This window comes from Octodon degus, unplaced genomic scaffold (assembly GCF_000260255.1).
Source record: "Octodon degus isolate 3935 unplaced genomic scaffold, OctDeg1.0 scaffold00072, whole genome shotgun sequence".
Taxonomy (NCBI): Eukaryota; Metazoa; Chordata; class Mammalia; order Rodentia; family Octodontidae; genus Octodon; species Octodon degus.
Genome location: NW_004524648.1, coordinates 1,655,117 through 1,669,272, shown reverse-complemented (window position 1 = coordinate 1,669,272; position 14,156 = coordinate 1,655,117). Strand labels below are relative to the sequence as shown.

Sequence of the window (14,156 nt, the reverse complement as noted above, 5' to 3'; positions counted from 1 at the left end):
TTTTTTTTTTTTTTTGGCGGAACCGGGGATTGAACTCAGGCCTCACTAAGCCATCCCCTCTGGCCCCTAGTTCCGGTTTCTGTTCCCACTTCTGCACCCTACCACCTGCCACAGTAGTGTTTGCTCTGTGGCACCTACAGGAAGATCTTTAACAGGAAGTATTGGGGTACAGTTCCTCCCAAGAATATGAGCCTTTGGGCGTAGGCCACTTCTCTCCCTGGATCTCCCAGAAATAAAACAGGGAAAAAAAAAAAAAAAAAAGCCACGAGTGGGCTGTCAGGAGGGAGAGTTTCAGGCAACAAGGCTAGACACCAGATTCTCCCACACATCAGCCACTTGCGCAGCTCTTGGTTGTAGCCTGGTGAAATATAATAGTAAGTCCCCTCTCTACTTCACAGGGTGTTTTTAGGGCCAAGGAGGATGGAAATTACTGATGAAGTACTTTGGAAAATTCAAAAGCTCCTTGGTTGGGAAGGCAGCATGGAGGCACTGAGGGGGCTTGAAGCGTAAGGTCCCAGTTCTGCACTGATACTTTGCTTAAAGGCTGGCACGCCTAAGAACAGCCTCCTAGATCCGGACACAAGAGAAAGCAGGGAGGAAGAGGGGATCGCCCTCTTCTGCCAACTGTGGGAATGGCTTGCGGTGCAGGCCCAGCAAGAAGCAAAGCCAGGACCGGCCTAGAGCAGAGGGACAGGAGAGGGGGTGCCCAGAACGGAAGGCTGTGGCGCGGACATGAGGCTGCGTTTCTCCCACCCTCTGAGCCACGTGCAGTTGTTTCCGTGCCGGGGCGATCACATGACCAGCGTCAGCTGACCCGTCACGGTGGAACCCAGCGCTGGAGCCCGGCAGCGGGGGCTGCGCCGCGCCGCGACCGGAGCGCGCAGGACCCTGTGGAGGGGTAAGAGCCCCTCCCCCCGCCCTATCCTCTCCTCCTCTGCCGCCGGTTTATCTCAACCACCTGTGCCCCAGTCTCTGGCCCTCGCCCATCTCAACCCTTCCGGCCTGGCACCCCGGAAGCCAGCTCGAAGAGGGCTGTGGCCAGGCTTAGCCCCGCGCTGCCCCCAGGCGGCCAGGAGGAGATGGCCCAGGGGAGCAGGGGGCGGGAAGTCGCTCTCACCACCCGGGCAGAGGGCTGGACGCCACCCCCTAGCCCAGACATGGAAGAGCTGCTCAGGTGCGTGGAGAGGGACCTGAACATCGATCCCCGGCAGCTGGCCCCGGCCCCGGAGGGCACGCACGTGGTGGCCCTAGTGCCTGCGCGCTGGCTGGCCAGCCTCCGGGAGCGCCGGCTGGGACCCAGCCCCCGCGCAGAGGGCCTGGGCGAAGCGGAAGTCAGGACTCTGTTGCAGCGCTCAGTGCAGAGGCTGCCCCCGGGCTGGACGCGTGTGGAGGTGCATGGGCTGCGGAAACGGAGACTGACCTACCCGCTAAGTGGGGCCCTGGCTTTTGAGGAGGGGTCCTCCAGCCCTGAGACCCTCACTCGCTTCATGCAAGAGGTGGCTGGCCAGAATTACCGCAACCTGTGGCGCCACGCATACCGCACTTATGGGCAGCCCTATAGCCATAGTCCTGCTCCCTCAGCAGTCCCTGCCCTGGACTCAGTAAGACAGGCTCTGCAGAAGGTCTACGGTTGCCCCTTCCTGCCAGTGGGTGAGACCACCCAGGGCCCATCAAATGCCAGAGATAGTCCCTGCCCCTCTCGGGGCAGCCCAGCCTGTCCCAGCCTTTTGCGAGCTGAGGCCCTGCTTGAGTCACCAGAGATGTTGTATGTGGTTCACCCTTACGTACAGTTCTCTCTGCATGATGTAGTCACCTTCAGCCCTGCCAAGCTGACCAATAGCCAAGCCAAGGTGCTTTTCATTCTCTTCCGTGTGCTGAGGGCCATGGATGCCTGTCATCGCCAGGGCCTGGCCTGCGGGGCCCTGTCTTTACATCATGTTGCTATTGATGAGAAGCTTTGCAGCGAGTTACGGCTGGACCTGAGTTCTTATGAGATGCCCATGAAGGATGAGAACAAGGAAACCCCCAGACCTAGGAACAGAACAAGTGTTAGGTCTGAAAAGGAGGAGGCAGGAAGACATGGGTGTCCCATCTGCCAGGAGGAGCTTAGGGGACTTGTGCTGGACTGGGTCCATGGTAGAATCAGCAACTTCCACTACCTTATGCAGCTGAATAGGTTGGCAGGTAGGCGGCAGGGAGATCCCAACTATCACCCAGTGCTGCCCTGGGTGGTGGACTTCACAACGCCTCATGGGCGCTTCCGAGACCTGCGCAAGTCCAAGTTTCGCCTCAACAAGGGGGATAAGCAACTGGACTTTACTTATGAGATGACCCGGCAGGCGTTTGTTGCAGGTGGTGTGGGCAGTGGGGAACCACCTCATGTTCCTCACCACATCTCAGATGTGCTCTCCGACATCACGTACTATGTATATAAGGCTCGGCGCACACCCCGCTCGGTACTCTGTGGACATGTCCGAGCGCAGTGGGAGCCCCACGAGTACCCTGCCAGCATGGAGCGTATGCAGGCCTGGACACCTGATGAGTGCATCCCTGAGTTCTATACTGACCCCTCTATCTTTTGCTCCATTCACCCTGACATGCCTGACCTGGATGTGCCAGCCTGGTGCAGCTCCAGCCAGGAGTTTGTGGCTGCCCATCAGGCGCTGCTAGAGAGCCGGGAGGTGTCCCAGGATCTGCACCACTGGATTGACCTCACTTTTGGCTATAAGCTCCAGGGCAAGGAGGCTGTGAAGGAGAAGAACGTGTGTCTGCACCTGGTGGATGCTCACACCCACCTCACCAGCTATGGTGTGGTACAGCTCTTCGATCAGCCGCATCCCCAGCGCCTGGCTGGGGTGCCTGCCCTTGGCCCTGAGCCTCCTATCATCCCTCGGCTGTTGGTCCAGGCCATCCAGGAGACGACAGGCAGAGAGGACTTCACACAACCACTCCCAAATGGAGTAGGCAGGTTGGTTTTAGAGGCCACTCCATGTGAGGCTGGCTGGACCAGAGACAGGCCTGTGTCGGGAGAAGATGACTTAGAGCAGGCCACAGAAGCTCTGGATTCCATTTCCCTCCCTGGAAAAGCAGGCGACCAGCTGGGCTCCTCCAGTCAAGCACCTAGTGGTCTCCTGTCTCTCTCAGCAGCTTCTGCCTCTCGCCCAGGCCGCAGGAACAAAGGCCCTGGGGCAGACCTTGGGGAGGGTGAGGAGGGGAAGATCCTTCTTCCTGAGGGTTTCAGTCCCTTGCAGGCCCTGGAGGAGCTGGAGAAAATGGGCAACTTCTTGACTAAAGGACTAGGGGGCCGGCTAGAGGTACCTGAGCAGCCTCAGGCCCAGCCACCTGTGCAGCTGCAGGACCTCTTCCAAAGGGACATGCAGGCACTGGGTGTCCTGTTGGCTGAGATGGTGTTTGCCACTCGAGTCCGGACACTGCAATCTGATGCCCCCTTGTGGGTACGCTTCGAGGCCGTTCGGGGGCTGTGCACTTGCCACCCCAGAGAGGTCCCTGTATCTTTGCAGCCTATGCTGGACACACTTCTGCAGCTGAATGGAGTTGAAGGCTCTGTGGTAGCAAAGAGAGACAAGCTGGACCCACTGTTTGAGTACAAACCTATCTCCCAGGGCTTACCCCCGCCCAGCCCAGGCCAGCTTCTCAGCCCGTTCAGCTCTGTGGTTCCTTTCCCTCCCTATTTCCCAGCTCTGCACAGGTTCATCCTCCTGTACCAGGCGAGGCGCGTGGAGGATGAAGCCCAGGGACGGGAGCTGGTGTTTGCTCTGTGGCAGCAGCTGGGCTCAGTGCTGAGTGACATCACTCCCGAGGGCCTGGAGATCCTGCTGCCCTTCGTGCTGTCACTCATGTCTGAGGAGCACACAGCCGTGTACACAGCCTGGTACCTATTTGAACCTGTTGCTAAGGCACTGGGCCCCAGAAATGCCAATAAGTATCTCCTGAAGCCTCTCATTGGTGCCTATGAGAGCCCCTGCCAGCTGCATGGCCGCTTCTACCTGTACACCGACTGCTTTGTGGCCCAGCTGATGGTGCGGCTGGGCTTGCAAGCCTTTCTGGTCCACCTGCTGCCTCATGTCCTGCAGGTGCTGGCTGGCATGGAGGCCTCACAGGAGGAGAGCAGAGGCCTTGTGTTGGCCACTGAGGATGAGGAAAGGGAGCTCCCAGGGCCTGGGCCCACCTCCTGTGCCTTTGGGGAGGAGATGCAGATGGAAGAGGAGCCAGGTGCCTCCTCAGGCCTGGGGCTTCCAGACTACACATCTGGTGTTAGCTTCCACGACCAGGCTGACCTCCCTGAGACAGAGGACTTCCAAGCTGGGCTCTATGTAGCTGAATCTCCACAGCCGCAGGAGGCTGAGGCTGTGAGCCTGGGCCGGCTGAGTGACAAGAGCAGCACCAGCGAAGCCTCCCTGGGAGAAGAGCGGACTGCAGATGATGGAGGTGCCCCTGTGGACAAGAGCAGCCTCAGGTCAGGTGACAGCAGCCAGGATTTGAAGCAAAGTGAAGGCTCTGAAGAGGAAGAAGAGGAGGAAGGCTGTGTGGTGTTGGAGGAGGAGGAAGGGGAGCAAGAGGAAGTCACTGGGGCTTCTGAGCTTACTCTGTCCAACACGGTGTTATCCATGGAGACAGCTGTGGGCAGTGGCCCTGGAGGAGACAGAGAGGAGGAGGAGGAGGAGTCCCTCACAGAGGAGTCAGAAGGAAAAGAGCAGAAGATCCTCCTTGGTGAGTCCCCAGATCTGAAGAGTACTGGTTGCGCCCTCCCCTGCTTTTCCCTTAGCTTTGCTCTGCCACACAGTGGGCCCAGCCAGGTCCACACACAGTGTAGTTGTAACCTACTTTGGTGGAGTTCACATGTAGCAGAGATGATACCTACAGAAGGTGTTCTATTGTAGTGTCATATGTCAGTGCTATGATTGAATGGAAATCGGGCTTAGATCTAGTTTTAGGAGTCAGAGAAACCTTCCTTGAAAGTAGGGACATGAGGCTGAGGTTGGAGCTCAGTGATAGAGTGCTTGCCTTGAATGCACGGGGCTCTGAGTTTGAGCCCAGCATGAGGGTGCGGGGGAGAGAGAGCCCAGCATGCAGAGAGTGGGGGGAGGGAAGGGAAGGGAGAGGAGAGGAGAGAGAGAGAAGCTGGGGGACAATGGAAGTTCAAAGGGAATGTGAAATAGTAAAAAATAGTGGGGTGAGAGGTGGGAGGAGCTTGCCAGGCAGAGGCTGTCCTGGTTCCATCATAGAAGCAGTGAAAGACTGCTGTGCTTTGACAGCATAGGAAAGGGGCCAGAGGGATGTACCCAGGGCCAGTCCAGACCTCGCCTCATTTAGGGACCTGGGAAGACCCACAGAAAGTGTAATCTTCTTATAGGTCATACCTTAGGAGAGGATCCTCTAGCAGTCAGTGGCCAGGGTCAGGCACCTGTGCCACTGCCAGGAGAGGGGTTGGTATGGTGCCATCAGGCTTAGGCTGGGCTCTGCAAGACAGCTGCAGCCATAGTTGGGTAGATGGGGTGTGGTGCAGTGGGGTAGCCTGGGAGGAGTGCTAAACACTGCTATCTGATGAGGCCAGGGCCTGCTCCTTCCCTGCAGATACAGCCTGCAAGATGGTCCGCTGGCTGTCTGCCAAGCTTGGCCCCACAGTGGCCTCTCGCCACGTGGCCCGGAACCTGCTACGCCTGCTGACATCTTGCTATGTTGGTAAGCTTGTGGTCAGTGCTGGAGACTGGGTTTTCTTCCAAGCCCTCTGACCATCTTTACCCCTTCCCAGCTAATCTCCAACCACCCTCTGAGCACATCCTGGGTCCCAGCCTGTAAGCTCCTTCCTTCCTTGACCAGGGCCAGGACAGATCCCATGCTAGGGGGAGCAGGACTGGCTTTCCTTCCACCCTTCACTAGATACTCAAGGCTTTGGGCCTTTCCTTGGCAGGGCCCACTCGGCAGCAGTTCATGGTCAGCAGCAGTGAGAATCCTCCATTGAGTGCCAGCAACATCTACCAGAAGAGGCCAGTCCTGGGTGACATAGTGTCGGGGCCTGTGCTCAGCTGCCTCCTCCACATTGCCCACCTATATGGGGAGCCTGTCCTCACCTACCAGTACCTGCCCTACATCAGCTACCTGGTCAGTTGCTGATCTTGCAGGCAGGTGGGGAGGCTGAGGACCTATGGGTTGGCCCAGGCTGTGGGACAGCAGGAGGTTGACAGCTCACTACTATCAACTCTGTGCCCTCAGGTGGCTCCAGGTAGTAACTCAAGCCCCAGCCGGCTGAACAGTCGCAAGGAGGCAGGGCTGCTGGCAGCAGTGACACTGACTCAGAAGATCATTGTGTACCTGTCAGACACGACCCTGATGGACATCCTGCCCCGGATCAGCCACGAAGTCCTACTGCCTGTGCTCAGCTTCCTCACCTCCCTCGTCACAGGGTAGGTGCCTGCCCCACCCCTGTGGAGGGAGCTACCCAGCCAAGAGGACACTCCTAGGAGGAACTGGGAAGTTTCAGGGGGAGGAGATAACACTGAGTTGAGGGGTCAAGAATCCTGGTTCTGATCTAGGATTGTAGCTTAGTAGTAGAGCAGTTGCCTAACATGTATGAGGCACCAAATTCAATCTCCAGCCCTGAACAAAAGAAAAGGAAGAAAAGAAAAAAGTTCTGGTTCCATTCCTGGCTCTGTGACCCTGAGCAAGCCATGCTGTTTTCCTGTGCCTTCTTTTTCTGTCTGCCTTAGGCAGACTGGTCTTGGAGTTCCTTTCATTTAAAGCTCCCATAGACTTGTCGAGTCCTGCAAAGTGGGGTCTAGAGCTCATGAGCTTTGTTTCTAGGTTTCCAAGTGGGGCCCAGGCTCGGACTGTCCTCTGTGTGAAGACCATCAGCCTCATCGCCCTCATCTGCCTGCGCATTGGACAGGAGATGGTCCAGCAGCACCTGAGCGAGCCGGTGGCTACCTTTTTTCAAGTCTTCTCTCAGCTGCATGAACTTCAGCAGCAGGTGGGCAAAGCTGCTAGGCTGGGAGAGGCTGTGCCTGGACCATCGGCTTGCTGACCTCTGGGCTTCCCTCCCACAGGACCTGCAGCTGGGCCCTGAGGGATGCGATGAGGGCCAGCTACCCGAGGCAGCCTTCTCCGATGGACGGTGGCGGCCAGTGGACCCCAGCCTGTTGGATGAGCTGCAGAAGGTGTTCACCCTGGAGATGGCGTACACAATCTACGTGCCCTTCTCCTGCCTGTTGGGTACTGCCCTATTGTATCCCCTTACACAGCCTCTTAGCTGTCTCTTCCCAGGGGAAGGCCTCATGCTTTATCCACAGAGTCATCAATAGGTTTTTGGGTTAGATGAAAGGGATTTTGCTTTAGATCCCAAGTCCCAGGGTAACATATAAACAGCGACTAAGGACAAGCCATAAAGACAGGCTCAGAGGATGGCCTGTAGTGTCCCCAGGGAAGGCAGAGGTGGGAGATTGGTGTACTGATCTGCTGATGGCCTCCTTCAGTTGTCTGCAAAGGAGTATGTGGCCTACCATTTTTCTACCTGTTGCTATGGGCCAACCACTCTGTCATCCACTTCCATATTTTATCTCCCTGCATAGGATGAGCAGCTCCATGGCAAGATGTTTTCTTAGTCCCCACGAAATTTTAAGCCCTGGGAGGACAGGGTGCCATCTGTCTGGTTACCACTCTATTTCTGATGTCCAGTGTGACATCTGGCTTGTAGAGATGACTCCCATATAGATGTGTATTGAGTGAGTGAATCCACATGTTACTGGGGAGGAAACCAAAGGCAGAGACAAGGACTTCCTGCTCAGAGTTGTGCAGGCAGTACCGCCCTGTCTTCTGTGGTTCCTAAGCCCTTGGATGGGTAATGGCAGCCACCTGCCATTTCCCTGATTTTAGGACCTCTCCCACTTCCATCCAGGTGACATCATCCGGAAAATTGTCCCCAACCATGAGCTGGTTGGGGAGCTGGCAGGGCTATACCTGGAAAGCATCAACTCAAGCAGTCACAACACTGCCAGTGTGGAGCCAGCCATGCCCAGAACTGCTCCTGAGTGGGACCCCCAGGCAACCGGGGGCTCTTCCCAGGATGATGGCCACTCAGGGACCTTTGGGAGTGTCCTCATTGGGAATCGAATCCAGATCCCCAGTGACTCTCAGCCTGAGAACCCTGGTCCTCTGGGCCCCATCTCTGGGATGGGTTGTGGGGGCCTCGGCTGTGGGAGTGAGGACAACGCCCTGAAGCGAGAACTGCCTCGGAGCGCCCATGGGTTGAGCGGGAACTGGCTGGCATACTGGCAGTATGAGATTGGCGTGAGCCAGCAGGATGCCCACTTCCACTTCCACCAGATCCGCCTGCAGAGCTTCCCCGGCCACTCGGGGGCTGTCAAGTGTGTGGCACCCCTGAGCAGTGAGGACTTCTTCCTGAGTGGCAGCAAGGATCGTACTGTGCGCCTCTGGCCACTTTACAACTATGGGGATGGCACCAGTGAGACAGCCCCCCGCCTCATCTACGCGCAGCACCGCAAGAGTGTCTTCTATGTGGGCCAGCTCGAGGCCCCGCAGTACGTAGTGAGCTGTGACGGGGCTGTGCACGTCTGGGACCCCTTCACAGGTGAGCGGGCCCAGGTGAGCCCTGTTCTGTTGCTGCTGGGGTGTGCCCTAAGGGGCTGCTGGGGATGGGGGCCTAATGTGTGAGGGTGTGTAGAATGATCCACTTTTGGAGGGCGATGCAAGGAAGCCAGAAGGAAGAGCATCCAGGGCGTGGATCCGAGTTTAAAGTTGCTTTGCCAGTTAACCAGCTGTATAAACTTGAGCAAATTACTCTGCTGCCGCCGGCATCTGTTTTTGCATCTGTAAAAAGAGAGTCAGGAAATCTGGTTTAGAAGATCACGCCCATGGGAGTTTGGCCTAAGGTGTGGTGTGTAGTGCATTGTGCATTTGACAAGTGGATGCTTGATAGCTTTTCATCATCATTGTAGGGAGAAATATAAAGGGGGGAGGGAGGATGAAATAAGATGTGGGGAGTAGACACGGGTGGATACAGAGAGGTGCTGTTTATGGGGGGGGTACCGTGGGGAGAAAGGAGGTTGTTCTGGGGATTGAAACTCATCCTGGCCATAAAAGGAGGAAGGTAGGAAAAAGCCAGAAACATGTTTAGCACTTTATGAGGATCCCTGGGGGATGGGAGGTAGGTGTGGCAAAAGTTAGGGAGCTAGAAGAGGCTGGGGCTCTTTCATTGGTTGCTAGGACCCTAGATGCACCAGGCTTTTCCTTCCCAGGCAAGACCCTTCGCACAGTAGAGCCTTCGGACAGCCGAGGACCCCTGACCGCCGTGGCTGTCGTGCCTGCACCCCACATGAGCATCACCATGGCCAGCTCTGACTCCACCCTGCGCTTTGTGGACTGCAGGAAGCCTGGCCTGCAGGTCAGAGGGTATCTGGTGCCTTGGGTGCTTTCCTAGTTCTGTAGGGCTTTGGCAGGAGGAAACTCAGAGAGAAAGCCAGGCCCCAGACACTTGGGAATTTCTCCTTTAGAGATAGATAGGTCTGTCTCTTATAGCAGCCACTCTTCAGACCACTGACAGAATGCTGGCCTGGAATGAGGCTGGGTTCTGGGATTTTCCTTCTGGATGAGTCCTACAGCTCAGGCCTTCCAGCCATGAGGAGGTGGGCAGTGAGCAGGACCTCTGGGAGAGTGGCTGTGGTGGGCAGTGGTGCCTCAGTGCAGTCTCCCTCCACATACAGCACGAGTTCCGCCTGGGAGGTGGCCTGAATCCTGGGCTTGTCCGTTCCCTGGCAGTCAGCCCCAGTGGCCGTAGTGTCGTGGCTGGCTTCTCTTCTGGCTTCATGGTGCTCCTGGACACCCGTACAGGCCTGGTTCTGCGAGGCTGGCCAGCCCATGAGGGAGACATTCTGCAGATAAAGGTAATGATAGGCTCATCCCCTTTTTCCCCACAGTACCTCCAGTTCTAGCTCCTTACCTCTATTTAAGGTCTGCTCAGGGACAGGCTCGGGCTGGTGTCTCTTACATTTGGGAGCTAGCTGCATCATAGCACCCTGAGTAGGAGGCAGGCTCTGGGGGTGGGAACCAGGGGCAGAGCTAACACTGCTGCTCCAAGGAGATGTTCTAATGAATAACCCTTGTCCATATTTGTCTTGCTTGGAGGATCAGGGGTCAGGCCCTGTCCGTGACCCAGTTCAGGTTAAATAAAGCTCAGCTGGGACGCTGTTTACTGCCCCCAGACCACTGAGCAGAGTCCATGCCCCTGGCTGGGCTGTCCTGGTGGGGGCAGGAGTAGGCCTGGGCATGGGGATCCTACCCTTCCCCCTGCCCCAGCCCCCCATTCACAATCACAGGTCTCAGGGAACTGCTTGGCCAGGTCTGTGAGGGGAGGAACAGGGCTACTCATGGGAGAATTTCTCCAGACAGCTGGAATCTTCTTAGCGTGGGTGCCCGGCAGGCAGGCATTGCTACTGCTGAAGGAAGTTCCCCTGGTTCCCTCTGGATGCTTTGTCTCTAGGCTCTTACATTCCAGGGACCTGTGAAGAGAGCTATAGGGCAGCTTGGGTGTTAAACCTGGCTCTGTTGCCTACTAGCTCTGTGACCTTGATATGATTACTTTACTCTTTTTTTCTTTCCTGTTTTTTGTTTTTTTTTTTTTTCTTCCCTCCTGGCACTCGGGATGGAACCCAGGGCTCACACATACTGAGCAAGCACTCTACTACCAGGTTACAGCCACTTGGAATGATTCCTTCTCTGAACCTGTGTCCTCCCTCCTACCCTGGAAAATGGGGATAATGGCATCATTTACACCACAGGCTTGGAGTTGTTCTTTTTTCGTCAGGGTCCCAACTTGCAGTGATCCTCTTGTCTTGGCCTCCCAATTAGAGACACCCTAGATCTACTTTTAAGGTTAAATATGGTAATGGAGAATTCTCAAATGACAGTGACAAAGAGGTTAATTACAATTAATATAGCACTGCTAACTATGTTAATATGACGTGTCAGGGTGGCAGCCTACCGCCTTTTGGGATGGCCTGTCTTCCCAGTGTGAAGTCAATGCAAGTCAGAAGACCTGGGGGCCCGGCCAGTGTGTGGGAGGCCTCAGGCCCCTATTAAGGCTCTCTTCTCCCCCGGCAGGCAGTGGAGGGCAGTGTCCTGGTCAGCTCCTCCTCCGATCATTCCTTGACTGTCTGGAAGGAGTTGGAACAGAAGCCCACGCACCACTACAAGTCGGCATCGGACCCCATCCACACCTTTGATGTGTATGGCAGCGAGGTGGTCACTGGCACTGTAGCCAACAAGATTGGTGTTTGCTCCCTGCTTGAGCCACCATCCCAGGCCACCACAAAGCTCAGTTCTGAGAACTTCCGTGGCACGCTCACCAGCCTGGCCTTGCTGCCCACTAAACGCCACCTCTTGCTGGGCTCGGATAATGGTGTCATCCGCCTCCTGGCATAGGTTCATGGGAGAGCTGGCTAGGTATGGGGTGGGTTGATCTTCCCTGGGAGTCCAGCTCTTACTCCACTACACAGGCCCCGACCCTGTGTCGTTCCAGCTAGGTCCTCTACCTGGGTCCCAGCTCCTGCGTCCCAATGCCATTAGGGTTGCCAGAAGGGGTTTCATTCATGGCTTGGGGAATTGCTACTTCCAGCTAGCAGGAAGTAAGGAGAGCAAGGGAAATTCATTTGTTCCCTCTAGGTCCACATGGGACAAGGGAGGTCCGTGAAGGGGAAGGGAGACTGAATTTGTCCAGTCAGTCTCTAGCCAAGCTCCCCTCAACCATTGCCTTTACTGGGCTTTCTCTGGCCCTGTCCACGGGACAAGAAGCTGTCCCAGTCCAGGATACTGATGGTGCTTGGACTCCAGCCTAAGGAGGGCTGGCCATGATCTAGGAGTGAAGGGCTGTGGTTGGAGGTTTAAGTGTCTGCCCAACTGGGCCCTAGTCCATGTGAGACCAGGAAGGGAAGCAAGAGGACAGGACTAGGGGAGAGAAGGTGGCCTGGGCCAGCTGGGAATGACCATGCCTTGCCTTCCCACTCCTCACCAGTGTTCGTGCCTTGAGCTGAGGAGGCAACTGCTGGGTCCAGAGCCCCTGAGGGGTAGGGCCTAAGAACCCTGAGAGAAGAGGTGAGAAGAATCATCTCTGTGTCTCAGGTCTTCTCCAGGGGCAGGAAGACCCCAGACATCTCTGGGTCATTATCTGGTGCAGAGATGAGGTCTGAGCTTGGACCCTACTGCCTCTTCACTATTTGCAATAGATGTAAATATAATCAATAAATCCTTTGGAAGAGCTGTGGAGTGAGGCTTGTCTTTTTCCCCCCTCCTCCTTTTGAGACAAGGTGTTATTTTGCCTAGGCTGGAATTCTGCCGGTGTGCCACTACACTGAGGTTATGACTGATCTTGACAGTGGTGACAGGACAGGGAAAGTTGAGACTTAGCAGCTCCTGGGGGCAGTGAAGGAGGGATGAGGAGCAGGGCAGGAGGGTGGGAAGGCAGCCTGTTGGTTGCTCTTTTTTTTTTTTTTTTCCTCAAGACAGGGTTTTACTATATAGTTCAGGCTGCTCTTAGACTGTGTCGCCCAGGCTGGGCTCAAACTTGTGATATTCCTGCTTCAGCCTCTCAAGTGCTAGAAAAATAAGCATGTGTTAGCACACCTGGATGGTTGCTCTATTGGAGGTATAGGATACAGAGCTTCTGGTTGTACAGCCCTAGACTGGTTTCCAGAACCTTCCCTCTTGGGGAGAGTAAGCAAGCATTGCTCCTGAAGAGATGGAATGCTGCGAGGGCTGTACCCTTTAGCATCTCTGCTCTTGCAGCCTCCTACCTTCTGGGCCAGCCTGATAGTGAGATAGGAGGACATTGGAAGTCAGAATCTAGGTGTCACTCTGGGCCCATGTCCTTGGGCTGGTCAGAGCCTCTCTGAGCCTCACTGACCAGGGAAAATCCCCACTTTGTGGAGTCACCAGAAGGCTTGATATAGTGCCAGGCCCATCCTCTTCAATTGTCTCCTCCTAGACCTCTTTTTTTTTTTTTTTTTTTTTCCAGGCTCAGGTGGGATCCAATCTTTAGTATCTGTCTCAGAATTAGACACCCTAGTGGGAAAGGGGCTCCTAGCCCCCATATCAATGTTTAACCGGATATGCAGGTCAATATTTACCAGAGAGAAGCAAGCTGAACAGGGGTTGGCTAAGAGCAAAGGTCCTGGTGGGAGGGCAGAGTGAAGCCAGGCTGGCTGGGGCCTGGGTAGAGCGTGGGGAGCACCAGAAGAGAGCCAGAGGAACATCGTGTGCGGCATCAAGAGGCCTGCAGAGGTAAGGTGGCTTGGCTGCTCCTTGGGCTGGAGAGTGGCATGGAGTGGGAAACCTGTGTGTTCGCAGCCTCCTGGAGTGTTGAAGAGCCAAGACAGAGGCTCCAAGATTCAGATGCCAAGATTCAGGTTGGAGATCAGGCTCCAGCCAAGGACCCTAGTGTGTGATGCAGTTGGCAGGGATGATGGGAAGATCCTCCAAAAGGGTTGGCCCTAGGTTGGGGCAGGGTGGTGGTGGTGGTGGGAGAATGAGACCTCTGAGGCCAAGACCAGGGCTGGTTTATCCTCCCCAGGACAAGACCTGCTCAGCCATTCCTCCCAACCTGGCTTCCCCAGACCAGCCTGGGGCAGAGTAGGGGTGGCGGTGGAGTGGCCTGTGATTCCTGTATATCATTGTGCAAAGGTGGCAGGGCCAGAGTCATTCATTGGACTGTGCTGCTAGATCAACAAGGGAGCTCTCTGGCCATGCCACCCCGTCTGCTGAGAGCTCGGGGCCTCATGTTGGCTAGGAGATATGGGGTGGGAACCCTTCAGGGAGGCTCAGGACAGGTTCTTTCCAGAAGCATGTGCTAAGAGCTAGACTGACACTTGCCATCTTCTGAGTGCCAGGCATTGTACTCAGCATTTACAAAGAATGTCTTATTTTGGTCTTCACAGTCTCACTGAACTGTGGCCCAATCTCCCTCTCTCTCTCTCTCTCTGACTTTCTTTTTTTTTAAATTTTTTTTATTTGTGTGTGTGTGTGTGTGTGTGTGTGTGTGTGTGTGTGTGGCTAGCTCAGCCCACCAGGGGGCGGGGCTGGCTGGCATGTGGTGCTGGGGGATTGAACCGCGGTCCCTGTGCTTTGCTAAG

General features: G+C 55.8%; 2 protein-coding genes across 8 annotated transcripts in view; both read left to right on the top strand.

Annotated features, from left to right (window-relative positions):
* Positions 1-813: 813 nt before the first annotated feature.
* Positions 814-12,286, top strand: Wdr81 (WD repeat domain 81). Of its 4 annotated transcripts, none has more exons than XM_023719903.1 (11): positions 814-898; positions 3,700-4,731; positions 5,596-5,703; positions 5,933-6,123; positions 6,235-6,425; positions 6,823-6,988; positions 7,065-7,230; positions 7,913-8,605; positions 9,273-9,418; positions 9,738-9,917; positions 11,134-12,286. In XM_023719903.1, the coding sequence occupies exons 2-11, from the start codon at positions 3,858-3,860 to the stop codon at positions 11,452-11,454; spliced, it is 3,036 nt and encodes a 1,011-aa protein (XP_023575671.1). In that variant the 5' UTR covers positions 814-898; positions 3,700-3,857; the 3' UTR covers positions 11,455-12,286. The 4 variants fall into 4 exon arrangements, with proteins under 4 accessions (XP_023575671.1, XP_023575670.1, XP_023575672.1 ...); XM_023719902.1 differs by having other exon boundaries at positions 1,791-4,731; XM_023719904.1 differs by lacking the exon at positions 3,700-4,731.
* A 913-nt stretch (positions 12,287-13,199) lies between these two features.
* The window catches only part of Serpinf2 (serpin family F member 2), an 8,414-nt gene continuing 7,457 nt past the window's right edge, over positions 13,200-14,156 (top strand). For 3 of the 4 annotated variants that reach the window (XM_023719927.1, XM_023719926.1, XM_004635340.2), the window contains exon 1: positions 13,201-13,308. The gene's annotated coding sequence lies outside the window, so the exon portion shown is untranslated. Of the gene's footprint in view, positions 13,309-14,156 lie in introns of all 4 variants that reach the window. The other variant, XM_023719925.1, reaches the window with a different exon arrangement.